General features: G+C 52.1%; 1 protein-coding gene across 6 annotated transcripts in view; it reads right to left on the bottom strand.

Moving 5' to 3' along the window:
• Positions 1 to 26,896, bottom strand: part of MYH10 (myosin heavy chain 10) — a 118,396-nt gene that overhangs the window by 40,242 nt on the left and 51,258 nt on the right. For 4 of the 6 annotated variants that reach the window (XM_059150553.1, XM_059150552.1, XM_059150555.1 and 1 more), the window contains 10 exons: positions 21,209 to 21,272; positions 19,444 to 19,542; positions 17,399 to 17,542; positions 17,056 to 17,151; positions 16,054 to 16,172; positions 15,333 to 15,485; positions 12,324 to 12,497; positions 9,616 to 9,789; positions 9,214 to 9,328; positions 5,163 to 5,225 (listed from right to left, as the gene is read on the bottom strand). In XM_059150553.1, coding sequence (XP_059006536.1) covers positions 5,163 to 5,225; positions 9,214 to 9,328; positions 9,616 to 9,789; positions 12,324 to 12,497; positions 15,333 to 15,485; positions 16,054 to 16,172; positions 17,056 to 17,151; positions 17,399 to 17,542; positions 19,444 to 19,542; positions 21,209 to 21,272 — 1,201 coding nt within the window. The remainder of the gene's footprint in view (positions 1 to 5,162; positions 5,226 to 9,213; positions 9,329 to 9,615; positions 9,790 to 12,323; positions 12,498 to 15,332; positions 15,486 to 16,053; positions 16,173 to 17,055; positions 17,152 to 17,398; positions 17,543 to 19,443; positions 19,543 to 21,208; positions 21,273 to 26,896) is intronic. The other 2 variants (XM_059150556.1, XM_059150557.1) reach the window with 1 other exon arrangement.

Genomic DNA, 26,896 nt, shown 5'->3' with positions numbered 1-26,896 from the left:
CGCAGCCCCAAGCCTGGGCTGCTGTGTACACCAAAGATGGAAATGCCATCACAATGAACCTGATCCCCCAAATAAGGGAACCCAAAACGAGGTATTTGGATTTTGAAAACATTAACGCTTTGGATTTTCAGCCTTTTTTGTTTAAAAATCTAAACGGCGGGGTGGGGGTGGGGGTGGGGGTGGGGGCGCCTGGGTGGCTCAGTGGGTTAAAGCCTCTGCCTTCAGCTCGGGTCATGATCCCAGGGTCCCAAGACTGAGTCCCGCATCGGGCTCTCTGCTCAGCGAGGAGCCTGCTTCCTCCTCTCTCTCTGCCAGCCTCTCTGCCTTCTTGTGATCTCTGTCAAATAAATAAATAAAATCTTTAATTTAAAAAAATAAATAAAAATCTAAACGAGGGTTCAGTTCTAACAATGAGCAAAATTATGTTGTGGGTAAAAGACACTTTGAGAACTTCTTTAAATGATGGAGGCCACACTAGTAATATAGGATTTCACTCTAAGGCCCAGAAAAACCTCTATTTAAAAAGAATATTTTCTTGGGGCACTTGGGTAGCTCAGCCAGTGAAGCCTCTGCCTTCAGCTCAGGTCATGATCTCAGGGTCCTGGGATCGAGCCACACATCGGGCTCCCTGCTCAGAGAGGAGCCTGCTTCCCTCTCTCCCTCTGCCCCTCCCTCCATGCTCACATGTCCTCTCTCTCAAATAAATAAAAAGAGTATTTTCTTGTTGAGGAGCGCCTGGCTGGCTCAGTCGGTGGAGCATGCGACTCTCCATCTTGAGGTCCTGAGTTCGAGCCCCACACAGGGGGTAGAGATTACCCAAATAAATAAAATGTAAAAAAAAAAAAAAAAAAGAAAACAAGCAGTTTCGTCTTGAAAGTGGCAAAAGCAGGTACAGAGAAAGGCAGAAAATGCAAAGGTGAGATTCTAGCAGCTCCTTGAAATGAGACCTGCTACGGCTACTTCATCCTCCCAGTGCTGCAGAGCCCGTGGCTCGGGGTAACCGAGGGCTTGGTTGCCCCCCCCCCACTGCCAACTCCCCTATCTGCCATGTTAGGGAAGGTAGGCGAGCATTGCCTGTGGGCAGGATACATTATCTGGTTGCCTAAGAGCCTGAGAGAACTTGAGTATCTCATGCCGACAAGTCATTCGTCTAAGAAAACTTAAGCGGAGGGGCACCTGGATAGCTCAGTGGGTTAAGCCTCTGCCTTGGGCTCAGGTCATGATCTCAGGGTCCTGGGATCGATCCCCGCATCGGGCTCTCTGCTCAGTGGGGAGCCTGCTTCCTCCTCTCTCTCTGCCTGCCTCTCCACCTACTTGAGACTGAAATAATATCTTAAAAAAACAACAACAAAAAAAAACTGAGGTCCTCATTAAAAAAAAAAAACAAAACAACTTAAGTGCACAGTGACCAATAAGATGAGTCCCACAGACCTAACACCTGTAAGGGCACAGTTAGATTCAGAAGAAAAATGCAATTTGCAATTTGTAATCATTGGTCTCATAAAATAGCTATGAACGGTGTTTTTTTACCGAGGAATGCTGTTTAGTGCCAGAATGCTTAGCTGCTCTCGTCTAGGGGCCAGGCTCGGGGTGCAAGAGCTCTGCGAGATTTTTCACGTTCCTCTCGTCTGCATGGGCCAAATCACTAGTGCTACTGCATCGCACCACTGTATTTAAGCCGCTCTTCGGACACTTTTTGGTAGGAACCAAAAAAGGGGGACAGACATATCTGAATGTTCATTTTAACAGCCAGATGATGAATGAAAACTGCATTGAATATTCCTAGAAAGGCCTCTAGGATCTGGCACTGGGCCAGACACGCAGCACGTTTTTAGGACTCACGTAAACAAGTTAAGACAGTTCTACTCTGGCGTACAGAAATGTCGCCGCCAGGTAAGCGCAGGTTGGGAAATATGGAAGTGCTACAGACTCCATATATCCCCGTTGCGTGGTAACACGAGGGCGCTGCTTCCACTCCTGGACAGGGGGACCAACTTGCTCGTTGTTCTGGAACGTCTGGAAATTCTCAGAAAAATTTGAGCAAGTCCCCAGGTCGACAGGGAGCATGTGATTCTAAGCATCTTCCTCCGGCTCTGGAACTCTTCTCGTTACTTCCCGAGGACGCCGGGCAACTCAGCACACCTGCCCCTCAGCTTGGTCCTGGCGCTCAGGGAACCTGGGGGACTTGCACCAACTCACCGCCAAGGACGCAGTTGCTGATTTTCTGGTTTTCGTTATTAGGGCAGCAGCCACACAGCCGCAGCCAGAGACAGGCTCACACTCACACTGGGAGGCATGACGCTCACAGCCCTGGCAGCAAGTGTCACTGTCTCCACGTGACCTCAGGGACTCATGCAGCAAAACCTGGAGGCTGCTTCTCTTGGCGCTCCCAGCTCTCATTAAGGCTCAAGATTAAAAACAGAAACAAACCAGGACAAGAATTTTCCGCACAACAAAACCCTCCGTCCGCTGAGAAACCTCCGTGCTGTTTAGCTCTGCACACAGACTGCGTCCGAGCCGCCCCCCAGGTTCTAAACAAGGAGAGATCATGGCTGATGGGCAGGACTTACAAGATTGAAGACTGCCATCTTATCAGTTCTGCTACCCGGTTCTATGTGGAACCTTCTTTCGTGACTTCCTGGACCCGAAAAGGACCAGTTCAGCGTTTTTGAAACCAGAACATTGTCCTCTCGGTTGGAAGCATGGCTAAGGGGAAGCTTCCCCCTTAACTGTGACCAGGAGAAAGGGAAGAGCTCAGTGGACATCAGAGATGAAGGGAGACCCCCCAGGGGCCTGTGACAGACACGAAGCCCTCCTGCATGCTGGCCAGCCCCTCCCCGCTGCATCTGTCCAAGTGAACTGGGCTCCCAAGTTCAAGGGCGCTTCTGCAGCAGATTGGAAAGGAGCAGGGCTGGTGGGAGGGGCGTCCTCCAGCAACTGCTGGGACCGGCTCCACGTACTACAATTTTGAGGTTACGATCCCTCCTCGCCGGCTCATTGCTGGTTTAGTTCAGAAAGTCTGGGCTTTCAAAGCAGATCTGGAAGAAAACAGACCTCTGGCTTACAGCGGAAACATGAACGACTCCCTATTCCCTCTCTGGGGATTCCTTCCTCTCACACACTTGTCCTCTGATGCTTCTGGAAGCCCGTCTTTCCTCCTGCCTCTCACCCTTGTCCTCAGAGCCTGCACGGCCTCCCTGCTCCATCCCTAACACTCCGCAGGAGCTCGGAAGCATAAGGTCACACGAGCTCCACGCCCTCACGTCTAGAGGGACACGCACTAAGTTATCGCTGCACCTAAGACAACAGGTTCACAATCTGGACACCTAGAAATCCCTTCCTCCGCCGTCTTCGGAGAATTCAGTGCACACACTAAAGCTCCACATCTTTGTTTAACGCTGGCTACGCTTCTCTGGGGCTGGACTTCCTAAGCACACACTGAGGAGGAAGACCATTTGTGGGAGACCAGATGTAGCCACGGCGGGTGGAAGACCTTTTAAGAAGGAGAGACGGAGCCCGGACACTTGTTCAGCCAAATCACTCAACAGAGGACACCTCTGGTGAGGTGAGGTCAGGGAGCTCAAGGAGCTGGTGGCCTGCCCGAATGACGTCATCCAGGAGGGGCTCGCACGTGCTGCAGGAGCAGAAACACACCTGCTCCACGTTGTGGGGAAAGAGCCCCTGCGCCTGCGCCGTGGGAGAGGTGAGGGCCACTGTGGGGGCGCTGGACAGAGCCGCCGCGTCTGAGAACCGGCTGTGGGACACCCACCCTCCGGATCCCTCACTGAACTGCTTCCTTCTGGGGCACCGATTTCGTGCCAGTGCCGGGGAACTGACGGCAAGCCCACACTGGCCCGTCCCTGCTCTACAAGAGCTCCATCTGGAGCGCTCTTAAGAGTTCAGACATCCAAGAGTACCAGTGATTAGTTTAAAGAGGGCACTCTATTTTGGCAGAAAGGCGAACAGAGCCAGCGCTGACTCGGAACAAATCACACGTTTCCGGCAGCCCCTTGGCTGGAAACTCCTGCCTACTGGTCTGTCCCTATCCCCGTGTCCTTGACCCAGGCCAGACTACCGAGGGCCACGGGGGCGTGAGCACGAGTTCTTCCTTGGGCTTCTGTGCGGCATGTGCTCCAGTGTGTGGGACCCTCCCTGGCGCCATCCGACCCGCATCCCAGCCCCCAGCTCTCCCAGGTGCTTCCTCCCCAGGACGGGGCCTAGAACCGAGGCGGGGGTACTTGAGTGCAGACCGGCACGCTCCTCTTCTTCCTAAGGAAGTCTTGGGATGGTCTGAGGTCTCAGCATCACTGGATTCCAAAAGTCAGAAAGGAAATTTTGTCTGATGAATTTGAACTTTGTCTCTGAATGTCACACCTGACAATTTCACTACATGATTATCAAACTGGCTGATACATTCTTTCTTAGGTCGGGCTATCACGGGGCCTTTAGCCATGTGTAGGCCGTATTTAACAACGGGGCTAGGGCCTCAGACCACCAGGTTCCGTCGTGCGGGGCTCAATTTCGGGTTCAGGGTCTGAATTCGACCCACACCTGCACCTCTGAGCCTTGTTGATCGACTCACGATCTCAAGCTCCAAACAAAAAGCCACGTGACTCGATACCCACCCACGTTCCAAACCAAAGCTAGCCCGAGGAGACCAACACGGGAGAGAAAGGTGGAATTATCTGCTCTCCCAGCATGCAGGACTTAAAGCAAGAACCACCCCTCCCTGGAATTCCTCGGCCTCGAAAACGGAAAGGAGACCCAGAGACATGGGAGACCCTCCTTCCGCACATCCGTTCCCAGCATTCCTTTTGGGGCCCGTGTATCAAAATGGCACCACTGGCAAAGGTAGCGACGTTGCCTTTCAGTAAGCAGTGCTGTGAGTGCAGAAGAGAAGAAGCGATGTGTATGCAGTAGCGATTCGATTGTGGATGCGCTCAAACAGCTGCCTCGGAGGACAAGGGGAGGGAGCATGAAATGAAAGGTTCATGCAGGTCTATGAGCAAAACAAAAACAGGAGCCCAGGAACCAGCCCCCCGCCCCCGCCCAGCCTACCCCGGGCCCCTCCCGGCCACCCTGCAGCCCCCCCCGCCCCCCTCCCCGCGAGCTCCTCCTGGGGGCTTATGTGCTTGGAAGACCTACAGGCTTTGTACATTCACCTGGTGGCTCATGAAGACCAGAAACACTGTCATAGAAAGAAGCTCTCTGAATATTCTGAATCTCTACAGCAGAGACACAGCAAAACAGGACAGAAGAGCAGATACACAAACACGTCGGTTAGTGTGAGAGACATTGGACATCACAAGTCAGCTCTGCAGTCGGGCTGCAACCCTCGCGAGTCGGGGTGCAGAGCCCGTGCGACATTACCGCGCAAATGACTGCGCACACTTGGACACAGGTCCTCACTGAGTCAACTTACGCGGACTCAGAAGAGCCCTCCCCGCAGCATGTGTGAGCATGGGTTCGAATCCATGCTCCGTGATCGCCCGCCCCCTGAAAACCCAGGAGGAAATTTAAGGGTGCTCAGGTGCTACTGGCGTTATCCTTCATAAAATTATCTCGCAATTAGCACATCAGGACGAGACTGAGCAAGCTGGGGCACTCTAGTGCGTGCGTTAGTGGCTTTTACAGTCCAAATTCACATTGCTGTCCACTCGGGCATCCAATACAAATTGTGGCAATGTAATTTACTTCAAGTAGAAATTAGGAACAGAAATACATTATATGTTAATTAAGAAAAGAAAACCAAAACCATGAAACAAATAATACATTATATGTTAATTAAAAAAAAAAGGAAAAAAAATTAGTAACAGGGAACTACCTTTAAGGAAAGTAAAATTCAAATTCTGTTGCAGCAAAATGTTAAAACAACTGTAAACCATTGGGTGACATGTGAATGATCACACCCTTTACCCATGAACATACCCGAGGAGGCACTTTTACATGAAAATGCAATTGTTGGCTTCCCCTCCCCCAGATAAGACCCAGGGCGCGTCAAGGAGTCTGTGCAGCTGGTAGAGAAATCCCAGAACATCTTTCAGCAAAAAGTAGGGCACTATGAATCTCTAGGGCAGGGCTGCCACCAAAAATCTTAATACTCCTGGTTGGGTCTTGAGAGAACTCCGTCAAACCCCTCAGAGTCTGTTTTAACACAAAATGTTTTATACCCTGGGGATTGTGCCTTTGCAGGCAAGTTAATCCACGCAGCCTACTCTCCTGGTCAATCTGTCATTTCCTGCTTCTGCACTGATGTGGCTACAAAGAGAAAAACAAGGAGGTGTTCTTCCCGGGTTACTGTCTTTCTAAGGCCTGGCCTTATCCCAAGACTGAGCCGTGGTGAACTTTCCTCCTAGACCCCCGGCCACACTCCGTGCCTGCCGCTGACTCTCCAAACGCAACACGCGGTCCCGCAAACTGGGCAGACTGCCCTGGGCCCCCTTCTCCGCCATCCTGTCACTCAGACGAGGGAACTGACCACCTAAGCCAATGGGACTTCTGCCCATAGTAGCAAGCCCGTGGGATTTTTCCAGAGCAGAGGTCAGCATGGCCCAGTCACATTGGGGGCAGGTACAGACAAAGGGGCCACACTGGCCTCCCAGCGGCTCCCTGTAGCAAGTCCAGGCCATGTAAACACTACTATGCGGGGTCCGAGCCGTGGGCTAAGTTCAGACACACAAGGCTCTGGCCAGCACCAGGGGAGCCTGTGAGGCCGCTGGCTGTTCTGTAAGCGAGTCAGTAACGCAGGGTCTCTGTGGACACGGAAAGCACGGGAAGGCAGGTCAGGGACGCTCCTGATGTGGTCCCACCTGTCAGACAGCTCACCTGGGCTACACGGTGGGCATGGACCCCTGCGGCTCGTGCCCACCCCATCTCACCCTCTGAAGGCTGCCAGCCCGCCGCGGCCGCGGGCTTCTTTGGTGAGGCATGGTGGCAACGGAGAGGGATGGAGGCAGGAAGGCCGGGAAGGAAGTGGGGGGCCAAGACAGAGGCTTGCCTGTCCTACTGGGGTGTCCTGAGTCTCCCGCTGGGGGGCCAGCTCGGGGGGACCGGAGGCACGTCCCACATCGCCCCTCAATGGACCACACATGTCACGACCACGGTGAGACGGAGGCCAGATGGCCCCATGCCAATGGGGCAGGGCTTTCCCACAACATCATTTTCGGTGAAGAATTTAAAAAAGCAGTCAGAGTGGTTCAACCACATCAGAACCAGCGTGTTAGTCCAGACTCTCATCCCTTTGGTAATAATGGCCCTTTTTTTTCTCCAGTACCTGCTTCTGCTCTCACGCACAACAAAGAGAGAATCCATTTTTCAGGCTTCCTCTGACCCCTGCTCCATGGGCATTTCTTCCACACCCGTGGCCTGTCTCTAGGCCACCTTGCACTTGGCCCCCCATTTCTAGGCCCTTCGCCCCGACCCAGCCCACCGACCGCTTTTTCTGTCCACCTTCTGTGCCGCCCGGGACACCGGCATGGCTCGCACACCTGCTGCAGCGTGACTAGCAGGCGGGCTTCTCCAGCCTGGCTGGACCCCCTCGCTCCCAACCCTCGCTGGGCTCCCTGCCGCCACCCTGGGCTCACTCAACCTGTGGCTCGGGCCCTCCTTCCGAGCCATCCTCACTTCGGAAAAGGCTCCCCGCTTTGCAGCAGCTCGTTCATGGACTCCTGCTCCACCTTGGCCACGTGCGTTTCCAAGTCCACGCCGGGACCACGCCTGGCACCTGGGACGTGCTCGGTTAATGCCAGGCTTCGCGACTCAACAAACTGTCATCCTTCAAGGACCAGGCGACTAACTCTGTGTCCACAACCAACTGCCTCAGCTCCCTGGGCCAGAGGGCCACCCTTCCTCTAACGCCTATCTTTGAAGGCTCATTCCGCCCCATTGTGGGGCACTCATCCCAGCCGCTGCAGGACTCAACAGCTCGTGCGCATTTTCTCTTTCCTGTGCTCGGAGATCTGACCGGAGCACCAGGTGAAGGGAGGGCCCAGGGCTCGTCAAGTGGCAGGGTTGTGGCGAAAGGGACCTGTCCCTCGCATGCTCCCCCCTCACACTGTCTGGCACTGTGAGCCCCGTGCCAACCGGTGCTCTGAGTGGTCTTGTCCACTCTGGTTCCACGTCTCACATCCCCGAGCCACCGCTTCCTAGCGATGGACTCGGGGACCCTCGTGTATCCAGCTGCCGCCAGCTGCTCTGCCCAGAGCTCAGGGAGCCCCCTCGACTGCCCGGCTCATCATCCTGACAGGGAACATGCAGCATCTGGCTGGAGACTCTTGTGGGAAGGCACAAAAATGACCAAGCCTCCCCGAGTCCCTCCTTCTAGGGTCTCAGGTGGACCATCCCTCCTAGGACCCCCGTGCGCCGTGCTGCCTCCCCAGCAGGCCCAGCAGGTACGCACAACCATTCTTGACTCAGGCAGCCCTTTGCCCTCCTCACGTTCTCAACACTCCCTCTGCTCTGTCCTTCCGCCTCCACAGCCCTCACCCCTTCTCTTTCCCCTTCCTGGGCCTCTTTCTCCGCTGAGGAGATGGCTAGGTCACGAGGTCCGCAGGTGCTATGGGAAAAGCAGAAGCGAGCCAGGCTCCCAACGAAGCCTGACCTGGCGTGGAGGCAGGGGCAGATTCAGGGCGGAGAGCCCAGGTGGCCTGAGGCTATGTGAAGGGGACATGCGACCAGGATGACACTGCAGTGAGCGCAAACCCCAGGAGGCACGGCCTCCCGCTGTGCGTGGACTCCCGGCTGTCCTCCTTCTAGTCCTAGCAAACCTTCCAGTCTATGACCAAACGGCCAGACCCTGCAGCTGAGGCTCCTGTAAAGAAAACCACTACGGGGGCTGGTGGAAAGAAAAGATCATCTCTGCGTGGGGTTCTCAAACTTATTTGGCGGCCGCTCCGTGTGTGAGCAGAGGGCTCAGCTGAGCCACACAGCAAGCTGTGGAGGGGCTTCTCTGGCCCTGTGTCCAGCGGCCCTGGAGCGCAACCCAGCCGGGCCCTAGAACAGTCCCTAGAACGGTTCCCACCTCCCGTAGCGTCTAACCGAGAAGGCAGGGTCAGGGGACCCAGGCGGGGTACCAGGTGGGGACTGGGTCTAGCGGCAGCCCTGCTCTAGGGAGAGCGAGTCTTGGGACACAGATCTACGTGGACGAACCACCTAGAAGCCGTAACTGGCAAAGCTCCCAGGCAGGCGTCACTGCAGACAGGGGCGCGTCCTTACCGTCCTTCCAAAGCTCTGCCACGAATCTGTCCGACGACTGGTGCAGGAGGGTGGCCACGTTGTCGTTCAGCGGGTCCATGTTCTTCATCAGCCACTCGTCCGCCTTGTAGTCCACCTGGCGGGTGGCGGGCCACGCGGGAAACACAAACACACACAGGGAACGCTTTCAGCCTTCCGCCAGAAAGCTCGCGGGCCCGCCGGCTGGCCGGGCGACACAGGGGCCATGCGCCGGGCACACGCACGGCAAGGCGGGCGCACACACGACATGCGCACGGCACACTCACGGCATGGAGACTCGCGCATGCACACGGCAGGGCGGGATCGTGCGTGCGCACGCACGCGTCTCCGCACGGCCGTCCCCGGCCTCGGGGACACGGCAGGATCTGCCGGCGCGGCCCGTACCTTGCCCGCGTAGTGTATGATGCAGAAGTCCGCTTTGTCCTTCAGCTGCCGCGGCTTCTGGAACTTGGAGTGGGAGCCTTGCTCCTGAACCAGCTTCTCCACGAAGGTTTTGTCTGTGGCCTTCGGGAACCAGCACTCTTCATCCAGAAGGGCCAGAACGCCAGGGGGGTTCGCCTGGTGACAAGAGGCAGCCACTGAGGGACCACAGCAAGGGCCGGGAGCTGGGGCCACAGAGCTGGACGCTGACTACATTCGGGGGCTGGCCAGGGACAGGACCCTAAAACCTCCATCAGAACAAAGTGTGGTTGCTGGGGGGCGGGGGACGCATGAGAAAGGGGAATTTTTTAAAATGAAAGAAAACCAGAATAAACGCACCCCTCAACTGGGTGGAACGCTTCCAACACCTTACACCCTAAGTGATTGCAGCTCCTGTTTAAGGGACCATGAAATAAGACGCGTCCCCTCACGCTTGGCCAACAGTGGAACCAGAATCCAGCAGAGAATATGAAAGTTGGGGTGAGGATCCATCAGCTGAGCGTCTGGATTTATTCCGGCCGACACTCGTGAGCCAGGCTGTTTAGTTTTGTGGGGCTGGGTCCCTGCAGAAAGGCCCAGAAAACATGGGAGAAAGTGGACCCACGCCACGGGGGTGGGGAGGGCCCGACATCCCTGCCCAGGACGACCAGAATGTGAGCAGGAGGCAGACTTGAGAAGACGTGGACACCAGTGAACCAGGCCTAGGCCACTGGACTTCAGGGCCTGCAAGTTATGTCTCCATAACAGAAAAAGAGCGCAGAGCCCATGCAGGGACTTCCCTTTTGGAGGCAAGTGGGGGACGCGTGACAGCAACACAAACAGTTAAATTGTCAAGGACTAGGTCACTGCATCCGGGTCAGCCATCACAGGCACCCCACAACTACGGCCAGTCGGTGGGACAAGCCTCCAGGTGCACCTATGAAACCGGCCGTCTTCTTGAGCTCATGCGGCCTTGGCGTCCACTAGGGAAAGGCCAGCTGTACACAAGCATTGCTTAACGCACCCAGGAGTCAGTGTGACCATCAGCCGGAAGGCCATTGGCACAATGCACACCAGCAGGCAGAAGCTGTGTGTGGGGGTGTCCCTGCGATGAGCCCCCGGCAGCCAACTGCTTTAGGGCTCCTCCACCTTCAAGAACCCATGGGCTTAGAGCAGCTCAAAGAGCGATCATCAGAGGTGGGCAGGACTAGGTGCCCGCCAAGCCGCCGAGATTAGAGAGGTAGGTCACTCAACGGGCCCCGCTCACCAGACTCTGAAGATCTGTACTCACACTAATGAGGGCTCATTCGTCTTTCTAGCATGATTCTTACATTTTAATACCTTCCAATGAAAATATCCTTAAGTTCTGAAATAGGATTCCGAATGTAATTTAACCTTTTCTAAACGGCTCGGTGACAGCGTCATTATAAATGTCCCCAATTGGGTCTTTGTATTTTTGCTACTTCATCCGTCACTGTCAAGCAGTGTTACTGTGTCTCTTTTCGCTGGGGATTTCTACAGAGCTGGAAGTCTGGGACAAGGTGTCTATCTGAGGCCACAGGCTGTATGGGGGGGGGGGGGACAGGTCTGTAAGTGCCTTGCTGAGCTTCCCTTCCTGACCGCCAGGGAATAGAGCCAAGTCATTAATATTTGCTTAAGATCCTAAGTGAATAAGTTCTACGTGGTCCGATGTATTTCTTTTCTTTTCTTTCTTTTTTTTTTTCTAAAAAGGTTTTATTTGAGAGAGAGAGAAACAGGGTGGGGTGGGGGGAAGCAGGCTCCCCACTGAGCAGGGAGCCGGATGCAGGACTTGATCCCAGAACCCTGGGATGATGACCTGTAGCTGAAGGCAGATGCTTAGTGACTGAGTCCCCCAGGCTCCTCAGTCCTGTCTATTTTTGCGTTAACACTAAACCAAAGGGGAAAGAACACCTGATGCTTGCTAAGAGTGCTGTATAAAGTACACCTGCCCAGAGGCACCTGCCCAGTGAAGCATCTGCCTTTGGCTCAGGTCATACCTCAGGGTCCCGGGATTGAGTCCCGAATCAGGCTCCCTGATCAGTGGGGAGTCTGCTTCTCCCTCCCCATCTGCTGCCACCCCGCTCTCTCTCTCTCTCTCTCTCTCAACTAAAAAAAAAAAAAACCCAAAACAAAACCAAAAAACATGTGCCCAAAAAAACCCCAAAACTTCAAATTAGGAAAAAAAAAAGAGAGAGAGAGAAACAAAACACTGCCAAAATAAGAAGAGCTTTATGCTCCCAAGGATAGTGATGTGAAAAATGAGTCTGGATGCCATGTCCTGCTCCTGGCCAAGGGCGGCGGCCTGTGTAGCCCTGGCAGGTGCGTGTAGTGGGGGTAGGGGGGCTGAGCAGTGCCTCAAGAGCGGTCTGCAGGCAGCAGGCTCCCCCACACAAGGGCTGAGGGAGGGCCTGCCTGGCTGCACGCTTGCTTTTTAAATAGTTCTTTTTATTAAAGTATCACCTTCCTACATCTTTTATGTTAAAAAACTGTCTTAAGACTGATTTGGCCGGGGCGGGGGCTGAGGGCTGGCTCTGTCCGCGGAGGAAGTGACTCTTAATATTGGGGTTGGGGGTTCGAGCCCCACGCTGGGCATGGAGCCTACTTAAGACAAGACCACTTGGGGGATGAGTGGCGGCAGAGCCCGGAAGTCCCGCACAGGATCGCGGCCTTACGGGTCTCTCGATGAGGTCGATGCAGGGCTGCAGGTCGAGCCCAAAGTCGATGAAGCTCCACTCGATGCCCTCGCGCTGGTACTCCTCCTGCTCCAGCACGAACATGGTGTGGTTGAACAGCTGTTGCAGCTTCTCGTTGGTGTAGTTGATGCACAGCTGCTCGAACGAGTTCAGCTATGGGCGGCCACCGGCAGGGTGAGAACAGGACCTGTCAGCTTCCGGGGAACCCACAGGATGCCCACCACACACTCGGCCATGGCACCCACCCCGCATGATCGGCAGTCCCTGCGGCCTAGGCCGGGGACATCAGCAACATGCACCGAGGAGGGAAACTGAAGGCCCTGAGCTCAGTGTGCGATGTGCGTGACCTACGCGTACGACAGCCCGGCGCCTGCTGCTGAATGGTTCCGGACAGAAGCAGAGGAAGAAGCGAGGAAATAAAGAGGGAAAAGGAAGGAAAAGCAAGTGGCCGCGTGGGGTGTGCAGCCCTCAGTTGGGAGTGGGGAGACCGTGGTGCACTTCCGGTCCCCTTTCTCCTCAGCCACGGGCTCTGCAGCAGCTGCAGGAGTCCTCTTGACCTCAGGGGTGGCTGCTGAGATCCCGCTCAGGCCCACATGAGAGGCTCCAGGCCGCCTCTCCGTGCGTTCCCTTCCCTTAGCAGTGTCCCTGCTGGGTGGTGACAGAGGATGACCACGTTCATGGCGGTGAGCCTGGAGACGTGTACATACATCGCTGTCCCTGTTCAGCCTGTGTTCACTGTACTTCCGCAGAAACGATGCTAGCGTGCTGCCCTCAGCCCGAGCAGCTTCCCCGTGCGACAGACACTGCTCTTTCCTCCTGTCAACCCTGCCCACTTCTCTACTCTAGTGGAGGGCTGGAATGGGGAAGGGTGGAGGGGTGGAGGGCTGGAGAGATGGGAGCGTGCAGGGGAGGAGGGGTGCAGGGGTAGAGGGGTGGAGAGGCAGAAGGGTGGAGGGCTGGAGGGCTGGAAGGGTCTATCTTTCACAAGCGATCACCTTACGTAGTAGAAGTTCTCAACCTTCGCTCCCTCCTCCACGCTGTCCCCGCATAGCAGGTGCCCATGAATAACGTCTTTCATTAGGAAAAGGGATCTTCAGTTAGGGAACGTGTAATCCATCTCTGAGGAACGGATTTAGAGTCTGCGAAAGCCGTTCCAACTCTCCCCCCTCGGGGTGCTCTCCTGTTTCCCAACGAGGTTGTGCTCGGAGGGCGGATGGCCTGCCAATGGCAGCAGGGTCTGGGGACAGAGGCCGGCCCGCTGGGGCCGACTCACGCGGAGGCGCGTGCATCGAGGATGGGAGATCTGACTGCCTGATTTGGCCTGGGCAGTTCTGTGGCACGGCACTTCGCCAAAAAGGATTTTTCTACTTCTTTCCCATGGAGCCGCCAATGGCATTTTTCTATCATCCATTCCCACAGCAGTAACGCATGGCACAGAAGGACGGACGGACAAAGAGCTGTGTTGAGAGGTCTCACGTTGCCTGCTTCTCCAGACCCTTCCAGAGAGTCTATGCACTCAGATGTGTGCATGCCACCTTGACTTTAAATTTGTCACTGTGTCTTGATGTGTTTCCACAGATCCGTACTTTGCTGTATGGAGATGCTGGGATTCAGTGACTCAGTTTCCTAACGGTGGACATTGAGGCCTTTTCTGTTCTCTCCCCAGGACAAAGAACGCTTTCTAAATAAAGGCTTTCTAAAGCCGTTCTAGCTTTTTTATATTTTTCTACTGTCTGTCTATTCATAGGTCAAATCTGCCCTTTTTCAAGTCCTGCAGTTTTATTATGTTCTGTATCTTTTTAATATCCTTTTCATTTCCCAGAATTTTACCATTATTTTTCATTAATTCACTTGTCAAAAATGCCGATCCACGAGTTTTGAACACATATTGAGAGATAAAGTGGAGGAAATTCACACCTTTATGGTGCAGGCTTTTCCCATCCAAGAACAAGGCATGATTTCCCGTTTGTTCTTCTGTTTCTCACGGGAGCATTGGGAGGGCGCCTTCTGCTAAACTGTGCCTATTTCTTCTTAAATGGATTCTTCAGAATCTCATGTTTTTGTTGCAGTTGGCACTGGGGATCTTTTCTTTCATTGTATCTCCTGACTGTTTGTATAGGGGAAAGTGACAGATTTTTTTTTTAACGTGACATGTAGCAGGCCACCATCCACGATTTCTCAAGGTTGTTTTTTTTTTTTTTTTTTTTTAACAGATCAGTTCCTCTTAGCGCGGTCTCTCCAGGTGGCAGCTCAGCAGGTAAGACTGCTTGGACCGCTAACATTCAGATCTCATCAGGAGAGACCGAGCATTTTAAAGTTCCTTTTCAAGCAAGACGGCTCACCACCCAGTCGCAGCCAAGGGCAACACGGATCCCCAAAGTGTGTGATTTAGTATTTGTACCTGAGCATCCAAGAGACACGTTTTTAGGAGATCAAAACTACCGTCCTTCTTGCAAAACTTTCACAGACGTGGGTCTCCACACCCAGGAGGGACAGATGCCGAGTGTGTGGACGAACCCAGTCAGAGCGACAGTGAGACAGACAGACAGCACCATCAGACGCTGCGGCTGGGATCTCTGGGACACAGAGCACAATCTTCCGCGGTTCCTCGTCTGTGTCTGTTCCTCCTTGTCCCTCCTGGCAGCTGTGGTTTGAGCCACGCTGGCTTTCTAGCAGTTTCTAACACTTGGTGATTCTCTCCCCTAAAAGACCACTGGGCTCGCTCTCATCATACTGGGGGCTTCTCCTCCTCCAAGGGTCCTCCCCTGTTAACTGCCAAGACCCCTCCCGAGACTCCGCTTCTCAAGCGGCGCCCCCTCTCCTCCATCCCCCAGGTTTCCTCACAGCACCCCTGCTGGACTCGACTAGAAAGGCGGGGACTGCACCAGGGTCACAGGGGCTGGCATGAACACAGACTCAAAGAGGAACAGATAAGACAGCAGGGGGAGGGGAGGAAAGAGCGAGAGAAACGGAGACGGAGAGACATACCTCAAATATCTCGAATCCAGCGATATCCAGGATTCCGATGAAGGATGCGCCCTGACGCTTGGTCCTATCTAGAGCTTTGTTGATCCGGTGAACGAGCCAGCGGAAGAGCCGCTCGTACGTTGCTTTTGCCAAGGCCTCTACTGCAAAATCTGCCTGTGATTAGACAACACCAAACTTTAATTCTGGAAGTGATCTCAACAACACAATATTAGGGTCACCTGGAGTTTCATGGGCTCCCCAAACCCAAGAGCATTTGCTACCAAACCCCGTATCACTTTCCCGTAGCACGGGGGGTTTCGGTACAATGAAACTGGTGATAACCGATTTTGGGGATGGGCAAAGGTGCCCGGGAATAAAGAGAGCCCTCACGACGCCCACAGGGGTCTGCGCATCGGCCCCCATCTGAAAGGAGCCGGCCATGAAACGGGTGCATCCGACCCCCAAAATCTTGGCGCTGGGCCACTCGCATGGGGGCTGGGGAGCCGAGAGCCCCCACTGTGGCCGCGCCCCCAAGGCAGACGACCTGTTTCCCCGGGAGAACCCAAAGGCGACATTTCACATTTGCTTTTTAAACAGTCCCTTAAAAATGTTTCTGAAAAAGAGGAAAGGGTACGAGAGCAGGACGATACACGGCACCAAGGAACACCCACGATCGGGAAAGTCTCCAGGCAACAGTGCGGTGCGTCTTTCAGACAGATGTGTGCCCACAGCGGGAGCTCACCTGCTCCTTGGTCTGGGCTTTCTGCACGTAGTCTCGGCCGACCTTGATCCGGGGCGTGAGGATGGCCCGGGTAAACTCCATCACATTCATCCCAAGCAGATGGCAGAGCTTCTGTGCAACTAGGGTGTGACAAATCTCCTAAGTACGAAACCTTCACCTGGGCCTAGTCGCGACCTACTCAGTAAGAAGCCTTATCTGGACACGGGCTGAGCAAGGCTTCAGGAAGGACAAGGTTTGGGTCTGCGTCCTTTCCAGCGAATCCCACTCAGTCCGAGACAGGCCACAGATCCTTACTCCGGGCTGCTTAACTAAGTCCCAGAGCCTCAGAACCCACGGAGGATGCCCAGGCTTAAAACTGTGTTTAACGGGCGCCTGGGTGGCTCAGTAGGTTAAGCCGCTGCCTTCGGCTCAGGTCATGATCTCAGGGTCCTGAGATCGAGTCCCGCATCGGGCTCTCTGCTCAGCAGGGAGCCTGTTTCCTCCTCTCTCTCTCTCTGTACCTGCCTCACTGCCTACTTGTGATCTCTCTCTGTCAAATAAATAAATAAAATCTTAAAAAAAAAACAAAAAAACAAAAAACTGTGTTTAACATGTCAAAGCTGGAGATCTCATTGTAAAATCTAGATTTCCTTGAAAAATATCAATATTTGGCAACATGGGGCCTCTCTTCCCGGCAGGGGAACAACAGGCCAGAACTTGTACCTACGGTCCCATTCAGATGAGCTGCATGGGGTCTACGGTATATGCTGTCCTGGCCCCATTACCCTACATCCCCCCCGCCCCCCACCCAGGGCTGGGACAGTGTGTCTACTGCCACCCCGGCTCCTCCCTCACTCAGGGACTCATTCGGCGGACGCTCCACTCCAGACGGCTCGGAGGAGTGTTGCACGAGCTCCTTCCCATGCAAACCGCCCACATGCCCAGAGGACAGCACGACGAACCACATGACACGGCGTCACCACAGCAACGCAACAGAAACAAAACCCGCACTGGTCCACGTACCTGTATTTTCTGGCATGGACGCTTGATCCGTATTCCTCTCCTTTTTGAAAGAAATGTTTCCGAACTGTAGCACCGAAGACACTACTTTAAGCATTGCTTTATATGGATGTGAAAAGCAAAAAACAAAAATTATTGCTTCAAAATGTAGCAGAGACATATCCTCATTTATCTTGTGCTAAAAATCAGCTACACAGAACTTTTCGGCAACGTGGGTCCCATAAGGAATTTGTAGGATCGGGGCGGTTCCTGTGATTCGCTTGGTTGTTTTTGGGGCTACGTCCCTCACCCCCCGTGGGTACGTCTCATCGAAGGGGCGGCAGCCTGGCAGGGAAAGCCCACATACACAGAATCTCCTCGTGAGAGAAACCCATGATGTGCATCGCCTCCATGGTCTCCTGGAAGTTATCCTTGTCTTGCTGTCCCGGGATGGGGATGTAGCCATTCGAGAGGAATCTATAGTTATTAAACCCTTCCAGGAGCAAATCCGCTGCAAGGAAAGAGAATGGGATATGGTGTACATCCCTCCGCCCCAAGGAGCCCGCGGCCGATCGCAGGGAGCGGTGGCTCGTGTCCTCCCCACCAACACACATACTTCCTGCCATGCTTTTTCTCTCTTCGTAGACACATTTCAAAACCACACAGTTGGGGCGCCTGGGGTGGTGGGGGCTCAGTCATTAAGTGTCTGCCTTTGGCTCAGGTTATGGTCTTGGGGTCCTGGGATCGAGTCCTGCCTTGGGCTCCCTGCTCAATGGGAAGCCTGCTTCTCTCTCTCCCACAACCCCTGCTTGTGTTCTCTCTCTCACTGCGTCTCCCTCTGTCAAATAAATAATCTTAAAATACATAGTTCTCCAACAGCTACGTCAGAGAGGGAAAATAAGGGGGTCAGCTAAAAATTGCAACCGGGAGTTTTGGGGATGGTGGTTTACAGGCTCTATGAAATCGGCAGCCGGAAGTGATGGCTGTCCGTCGTCCAGACGTGAAAGGTACAGACCCAGACCACTGGCCCAACCAGCGCCCCGAAACCCTTTCTCCAAGCCGTCTGTCTGGCATAAGTTTGCCTTTGCGAGGGCCACACAACCTGTGTGTACAACAGACTATTCTAACGGCTGCTGCATTGGTCACTTGCGTTTTAGGGACCATGGATCAGAATGGAACGCTCCCTTTCGAGAAGTGTGTTTCTCGAGAGGCGGGTGTCTCTCAGGGGGGATAGGAACAGACGGGCTCCTGAGCCCCACGCTCCATGTTCCCACGTGCTCTCCTGCAGACTTTCTGCCAAGCAGACTTTTTGTGGCTCATTTTTTCCCTGCAGGTCTCACTCTCGTTTCTGGGCTGAATGCTTTCGCAGGTGTGTGTGGTTAGCAAGAACCTGAGCCCTGGGTGACAGATGGGAGTACAAGGCCCGTGTCTGTTGGGATCCCTGGATAACACACGTAATGGTCCCATGGAACGAGCCCTGAATTCAAGACTCAGAAGAAATCAGGAAGTTGTACATCCTCCCCTCGCCCTCAAAGACCTCTGATCCAGCAAACTTCTGACCGGGAACTTGGCCCCCACCCGGTCCCAGAGCTTCCAGTCCTCAGGCTTCAAGATAAAATAAACAAAAGTCTACTCTAAGTTCCTTCTAGTACTTGTGGAAGCATACGTAAGTGTTTAGTTGTAAACCTGGGAATAAAAATATTTACTGAATGTAATTTTATTTGTTCTTACTTTTTATGCTTACAAATGTTGAAACAGAACTCAAAAAAAAAATTCTTCGTCTAATTTAAAGCTTCTAATTTTGAATCTTTATTCATCTGAGAGAGAAAGAGCACAAGCAAGGGGAGGGGCTGAGGGAGAGGGAGAAGCAGGCTCCCCGCTGAATAAGGAGCCCGATTTGGGACTTGATCCCAGGACCCCAGGATCATGACCTGAGCCGAAGGCAGATGCTTAACCAACTGAGCCACCCAGGCGCCCCTAAAACTTCTTTTAAAGAAAAAACACATACAGAAGCTAAGGTAACACTGCCCACAGAACTGCTACTTAAAATTGAGTATCCCTCGCATGGCACAGAAGTTCAGTCTTGTTTCCATTTTGCTGTGTGGGATTTCCTCAGCATTTCCTTCTCTAGTTTGCTTTATTGTAAGAATAGAGCATATAACATGTAAAACACATGCTAATGGGCTGGTTGTCGGAAAGCCTTCTCAACAGTTGGCTACAGGTAGTTAGGCTGTGGGGGAGTCACAAGTTACATGTGAATTTGTGACGATAGGGGGTGTGATGCCTCCAGCCCTGTACTGACCAAGGGTCGGCCATGCCGTTTCCCCAAAACGTTTGCGCTCTTTCAAAAAAACTTAATATAAAAAACCATATTCCAATAAATAGAAAATAGTGAGAAACTTTGTAACTTACACTTTAGGTGTTCTCCTGCTCCGGACAGTAACTGGTAAAAGATATGAAAAGTACGCTCATCTTTTGCTTGACGAACAGCACGAGATTTTTCCAGAAGGTCTGAGCGAAGATGGTTAAGGATCGAATTGCAGAGGTGGCCAGCCCTGTCTCAGTGTCTACACAAATTTAGGTTGTAAAACACTTTCTTGGATATCTATTAGCCCTCCTGCGATGAACCATTCTGAACGATTAAAACTTGTGAGTGAAAAAGGAAAATGACGCATTTATGTCCCTTCCTCATCTCTGAGGATCACGGAGGGAGGAAACTTGAAGGTCAGGGTGCTGCCCGAGCCCACCTCTGCCCCACCGGCCCCTAATCTGGGTAATATTCAAAGAACACAGCACCAAACCAGGACCTCTAAGAAGTTTCTAAGAAAGGAAGTAGAGTGGCTGAAAGCAGGAAAAGTCTTCCAGCAGTTGATACAATCTCAGGAACAAGGAAACCAAAGCACAAAGGGGATTAAAATAGCACAGTGGCAGAGTGGCAGAGTCAGGAATCAGAGCTCGGTTGGACCCCATAACCCACAAAATTGACCCTGCATTCCCTGAGAGCCCCTCTTGGAAAGCCTCACGCTGCAGGGGTTGGGTGGGGGCAGGGGAAGCCCTTGACAGCCACAGTGTTGCTCGGACTTTCCAAACACCAGAGACAGCCCTGATCCAATCAGCTACTGGCCTGCTCTTGCTGTTTCTCTAGAGCCGGCTGGGAGCAACCCCACCTGGGGTTCCCACTCGGCACCTGCTCACCCCCAGCCCGCTCCTGCCACTCGCACCACGGCACACCTGCCTGGGCACCCGGGGCGCGGATCTGAGACTTCACCAAGTGAATTAATTCCGTATATGCCATATAGCTAGATTTTCAATTAGATCAACCCAAACACAGCCTCCACATTTGGCGGAACATACGTTTGCGCGAATGCCTTAGCAGACCGATGCGAAGAAACTCCAAATCCATACCTGTCATTTCGCAAGTGATTTTTGTTTCTGGCTCTGAGCGTATTCAGAGACGTAAGCCACAATTCTGAATTAATGGGAAAACGTTGATCTCTCCCTTATCTGAGGGATTGAAACACGTATGTCTATCATGGGATCTCTCATACTTGCCAGAAGGAGCAGAGAATTGTCACCTGGATCCTTCCTAATCGATATACCATCATTCAGAATCATCTGTATTATTACTTTACTCAAATTGATTCTGTACTGAGTTACCACTCCTGAGGGCCGCGCTGGGCCTGTGACATTTCCTCGGATGATTCTACGTAGTTGACATTTGTTTTTCCTCTGGTTGTCTCCTGAACATTCACTGAAACGACTTGAACTCTGCACGTTCGTGGGGCTTGTTTTGGGGGGCACATGCCCATCCCATGGATACCAGGAGCAGACGGTCAAAAGGGGCCCCCCCCACCCCGCTGAAGAGTGGTTCTGTAGGATGGCATGCGCTGGAGTGCATCGTAGCAGCCTTTCCTGGCTCACGAGCAGGCAGTCCTCAGCTCAGCGGGACTCTCCACGGCCCTGGCCACGTGAACAGGGCAGGACCCAGTGTTCAAACAACCACCACCAGCAGAATAACACTTGGGAGTTAACACTGAGTACCTGACTGAGTCACGACCTCTTCAGGCTTCCGTCCAATCATCTGGGTGACCGGAGGGATATCACAGGGGCTCACCCCAAGGCTGGCCAGAGAGGGCATCACTCCTGAGTTTGGAGGATGCCGTTACGAAAAGGATACACGTTTCAATATTGGCCCCAACGATGTACCCAGTGACATCAAAGTTGATCCGAATAAACTTGCCCTGAAAAGAAACCACAACAATTAAAAACAAGTAAGGACACAGAGAATATAAACAAACAAAGTGACAAACCACTGTGCCCCGCCAAGTATCCATGAGTTGCTTACAAAAATGGGTCGTAAATATCACCCCAAAGAGAAAGGGAAGGGAGATTTCCCCAAATTTCTGTAAATTTCCCCAAAGCAGCAACAGGACAGGTTACCTTCCTGGGCTTTAGTATAATAAAAATGAGACCCTAATCATTTCGAACTCAGAAAAAAATTCTTCTACATAATCTGAGATAAGATTTCACAGCATTGAAGGAACACTGTATCTGGCCCTATCATGACAGGCTTGAAAAAAACCGGAATAATAGAATTTCCTAGGAAAATGGAAATCTACTCAAGGAAAAAAAAAAAAAAGAGAGAGAGAGAAAACTTGAATAGATCATAATCATTAAAAATGAAATATAATTACTTTTTCTAAAATGATGGATTGGTCTGATGAAACAGTTTTGCAAATTCCTAAGAAAAATTTAATGGCCTGACTAAATATAACTGTTCTACAGAAACAGAAAATAGTGATTATTTCACTGTTCATTTCATAAAGTTATCATAATCCTGAACACCAAAACCAGTAAAGTGATCATAAAAATGAGAAAGCAAATAAAAGCAAGTATCTCATGAATTAAATGTCTTGCAAAACCACAAACCTGACAAATGGCGACAAATGGTTTATTTGCTGGCCTCTACACTTGCTTGTTACAGGAAAGGTCAAGGGACTGAAGGGCTTTCCTTGGGCCATTGGACAAGCTGATTCAAAGATTTACAGGGAAACGGAAAGGACCTAAGAAAGTCACAGTGATGTTGAGAAAGAGGAGCAGAGCCTCAAGGACTTGCACCACTGATTTCAAAAAGCTGTAAGTTCATTAGGACAGGTTGGTTGGTATTGATAGGTCCATATGGAGATACGGATCAGAGGATCAGAAGGGAGTCCAGAAACAGACCACACACAGACGGTCAATTCGCCTTCAACAAAAGGTCCCAAGATAATTTAACAGAAAAAGGACCAAGCTTTTCACAAAATGGTGCCTGAAAAATTTTGGGTTGTTGCCCTTGGAGGACCACAGTGGTGAACGGATAGAGAAACTGAGGTACAGTCACACGGTGGAATTTACTGAGTGATATAAAGGGACCAGAGAAACACCCACCAACGTGGATGGGTCCAAAAAACCCACAATGTTGTATGAAAGGAACCAGACATAAAACGCTATGTATTCTGGGATTCCATTTACTGGACGTCCTAAAGAAAACAGACCACAGAACCAAAACTGATCAGGGGTTCCCAGGTCTGGGGCAGGCGGAGGCACCGGACGACATGAAGGTAAAAGGAAGGTTCCTGGAGTGAAGGAAATAGTCTCCCTGGGCCACGGGGCTGGCTTCACTACGGAACACATTTGTCTAACCCCGTCTAACTGTACACTTAAGGGCACCTGGGTGGCTCAGTGGGTTAAAGCCTCTGCTTTCGGCTCAGGTCATGATCCCAGGGTCTTGGGATCAAGCCCCACATCGGGCTCTCTGCTTGGCAGGGAGCCTGCTTCCCCCTCTCTCTCTGCCTGCCTCTCTGCCTGCTTGTGGTCTCTATCTGTCAAATAAATAAATAAAATCTTAAAAAAAAAAAAAAAAGGTGAATTTTACTGGATGCAAGATTTAACTCAGCCTTATTTTTATAAATAAGGATCTCTTAGGACCCCTTGGATAAACACCAACAAAAAAATATAATTAAACATCATTCCTCCTATTTCCTATGAACAGATTACACACGTGGGCTACACTCTCTGCTGGGTATCCAGTCCTCTCTCCCAGCCTCTTACACGCTACGCCCCTTTGTATCCTACATTTATTGCATAAATACGTGCTTTAAGTACATAAACGGAGCCGTCAGTATTGGGATGCCACCACAAATTCTGGACAGTATGGGCTGAGTAATGCTGCGGTAACGCTGACTTTTGAAACTAAACACAAAGGGAGAATTCATTAAAATCAATACCTGATTACATTTTTTTGTTCAAGATGATGATTGTTCATGAAGAACTCACCCAATTTTCCAATTTTGAAAACCGCAGACTGAGCTAGGAAAACCAGGTGCAACAAGAAGACACGTGGGGCTCCTGGGGAGGGGGGAGGTACCCTACCTCATGTGACCCGAAAGCCTCACTTTACATGAATCCTATGACCATGGCCTTGAGAGAGGCTAACCTAATGCCCCCTGCCTCCAACGGAAGCAGACTCGGGAGATCGTGCTCTTTTGACGCCTGAAGGATGCTGTGGTAGGGCACCTCTAGAGGGCCAGCAGGGGCCACGGGGACACAGAGGAAGTCTCAGAGGAGGAGCATCACTTGAGCTGAGGGAACTGACAGCTTATGAGCCGGCTGCCAGCTGAATGGTGACTAAAGGGAGGTTCTGTGCTCGTTTTCTTTAAGCTCTTGGAACCAGAACCACCATGAGCGGCAGGAGCCCGTGACACATCACAGTGGGATTTGCCCTCTTGGCCACAAGAGAAACCACGCTGTGATTTTCAAGAGACAGATCCTTCTGGCTGGCGGCAACCTGAAGTGGCCCCTGTCGGCCCCTCTGGGGGCAGCTGTTGCCCAAAATGAGAAACCCATTCAGGGAGCAACAGGCTGGCTTTCATCCAAGGCCAGGTGATGGGTGTGCATCTCCAAACTGCACCAGAATCTTCTATCATGAGCAAAGCAGGTTGAGGGAAGGGGTCTCGTTCCTTAGAAAACGGATGTGAGGATTGCTGGGGTGACACGGACAGAGTGGAAGTACAGGGACACCCCCAGGCTGGTGTGAACAAGGTGCTAAGACTCTAGATAGGCCCAGAGGCCACGGGGTGTGTCGGGAGGGCTGCCTCGGGCTCCAGGTGAAATGGCCACGTGCCTGTTTCCCGCTGGAGGCCACACTCAGTCTCTGACACGGTCACAGCTGTCCCCACAAGTTTTCAGTTCGGGGGGTTCTTACGGGACGAGCAGGGACTGTGTTCGACTTTCTTACAAAACTGTTCCGAGGGCCTGCTTGCTAACGAAGGCCGGTGAGGACATAGGAGCGTGACCGAGCTCTCCTGACGCAAAAGTGCACGATACTGGGGACTACCTGAGTGACTCCACTTGGAGGGAAAATGCAGAATGGCCAAATACAGAGAGGGACTCCCTAGCGGAAGACGGGCCCACCCCTGCCGGTCAGAAACTGGAGCCCCTGCTTTCAGGGTTTCAGGACAAGAGCTCACTTGACGTAAATCTCCCATCTGGAATGCGTGTGGCTTCCCCAGAAACACAACGGGCCTAACCGGGAACGGCTCTTTCCTGAGGGTAAAGCTCTCCTCGGAGTCCCCTCTAACACGAACCAGACGCCCGCATCTCTGAAAGAAAAGCTTTTTCAGGAAATGATTTGTCTCTACGAGATCAAAGGAATGGCAGCCAATGGATCCGAAAGCCTGCGGAGTTGACGGTTTCAAATACTTTCACCGCAAGCCCGTGTCCTGTACAAAATAACTCCACCGGCTCCGCTGTACACGCCCGTGCCTCTCGGTGGCACTTTTCCCTCCCAGCCTGACATGGGACGCCACTCCCCAAACCCTCTGTTCCCCGAGGGTCTGGTCCACGCAAGACGCCCCGAGCTCAACTGCATAGACCCGGATGAAGGTGGGCTCACCAGCAAGAGTGGAGGGAACCACGCGGTAACATAAATATGCGCCTACTGTATACTTACACGCTGTAACATAAATATGTGCTTCCTGTATATTTACTGTAACATAAATATGCGCCTACTCTATACTTACATTGGTGAGGCCCGGTGCCAGGGACTAAGGACCCAAAGAACAGGGAGATGGGCCTGACTGTGAGAGGCATCACACACCAGCAGGACAGGGTAGAGCTCACTCACAGACTGGGAGGAAAGGCAAGAGGACTCTGTGCACAGAGCGACAGAGAAACGACCTCAGATGGGGTTTTAGACCCACTGGGTATTGAGGAGAGACCGGAAGAGAACCGTGGGCAGATCTGAAAGGCATTCTAGAAGTGTGGCTGACAGGATTCGCTCCAGTCTGGACACAAGCCACAAGGACAGGCTGAGGACAGGAGGATACCTAGCTATTTTATTCCTCTGGGTTTCTGTGGCTTTATTTCATCTCACGCATGCACAAGTGGGTGACCTGCTAGGACCACATCCTGACAGAAGATGGAAGGAACAGATTTTTGAATAGAAAAGGTCCCACTGGAACGTGTGAAATCTGAGAGCTCCATTAAGACATCCAAATGGAAAGAACGTAAGAACCACAGTGCCTGGCAAAAGACAGGAGCTCAGTAGTTAACTGAGGGGCCTAAGAGCAAAATCTAAATTCTAGAAGATGTGACGGAAGGATGAGCCCAAACCAGCTACCCTCGAATGCCTGAGAAGCAAAGTGTTGGCTATACCCACTGGGAGTTGCCAAAGGGATGCCCGCAGCCAACTGAGTTCCTGTCCCCTGGCACAACAGATTACCTCACCATTTTTTATGGAACCACTAAAACCAACTACTTGCTGTGGTTTTGTGCAGTTAATGCCTCAGGATGGGTTAGTAGCTAGCTACTGCTATCTCTTTAAAAAAAAATCCTATATAGCGAGGCACCTGGGTGGCTCAGTGGGTTAAAGCCTCTGCCTTCGGCTCAGGTCATGATCCCGAGGTCCTGGGATCGAGCCCCACATCAGGCTCTCTGCTCAGCAGGGAGCTTGCTTCCTCCTCTCCCTCTGCCTGCCTCTCTGCCTACTTGTGATCTCTGTCAGATAAATAAATAGAATCTTAAAAAAAATCCTATATAACGATATAAAGTTGACTTTCTAAGAGCCCACAATGATACCTTTGTTTCTCCTGTTGAACAACTAGCTCTGTGAGAACACTGCCTCAGTGAAAAATCTTTTCTTAAAGAAGATTGACTTTTAACAGATTAGACTGAGTATAGTTGAGACTGTAATCCAGGAGCACAAGTGCTGGGGGAGGGGGCATCCAGCCAAAACTGGGTTTATCGAGGATCTAGATTAGATGGGAGTGCCTTGCCGGAGTTTATCCTGCTAGAAAACTAAGAAACTTTAAAAAAAAAAGAAAAGAAAAAGACAGAAAACGAAGAAATTCTTCCTGCCAGTGGGACACAAAATAGGTTCCTACTAGAATTGCTTCCATCAACCTTGGGCATAGGATATGTAAATAATAAGCTTGAACGAGACTCATGGATAGTAATTACTTTGCAAATAAATTCCAAAAAGCGATGATCCTGATTTAGACTCCAATTGAACTGGGGTTTCTCAACCTCGACAGAAATGGCATTTTGGGCTACATAATTCTTGGTCACGGGGCCTGTCCTGTCCACTGTTGGATGCTGAGCAACTCCGGCCTCTACCCACTAGATCCCAGAGGCGTACCACTACCGTCACCTGAACCAAACCAAAAATGTCTCCAGACACTATCAAATGTCCCCCAAGGTTCTCCCATTGAGAGCCACAGATCCACAGTAATGCAAATTACAGCTCACAGCCTGCCTCTGTCAATATGGAAATCTCTCTAATGACCTGTGGTAGCCAACTTCCAAGATTGCGCCAGTAATCCCCAAC

The sequence above is a fragment of the Mustela lutreola genome, chromosome 15, assembly GCF_030435805.1.
Source record: "Mustela lutreola isolate mMusLut2 chromosome 15, mMusLut2.pri, whole genome shotgun sequence".
Taxonomy (NCBI): domain Eukaryota; kingdom Metazoa; phylum Chordata; class Mammalia; order Carnivora; family Mustelidae; genus Mustela; species Mustela lutreola.
Note: the sequence above shows the minus strand (reverse complement) of the source record. Positions and strands in the feature narration are given on the sequence as shown.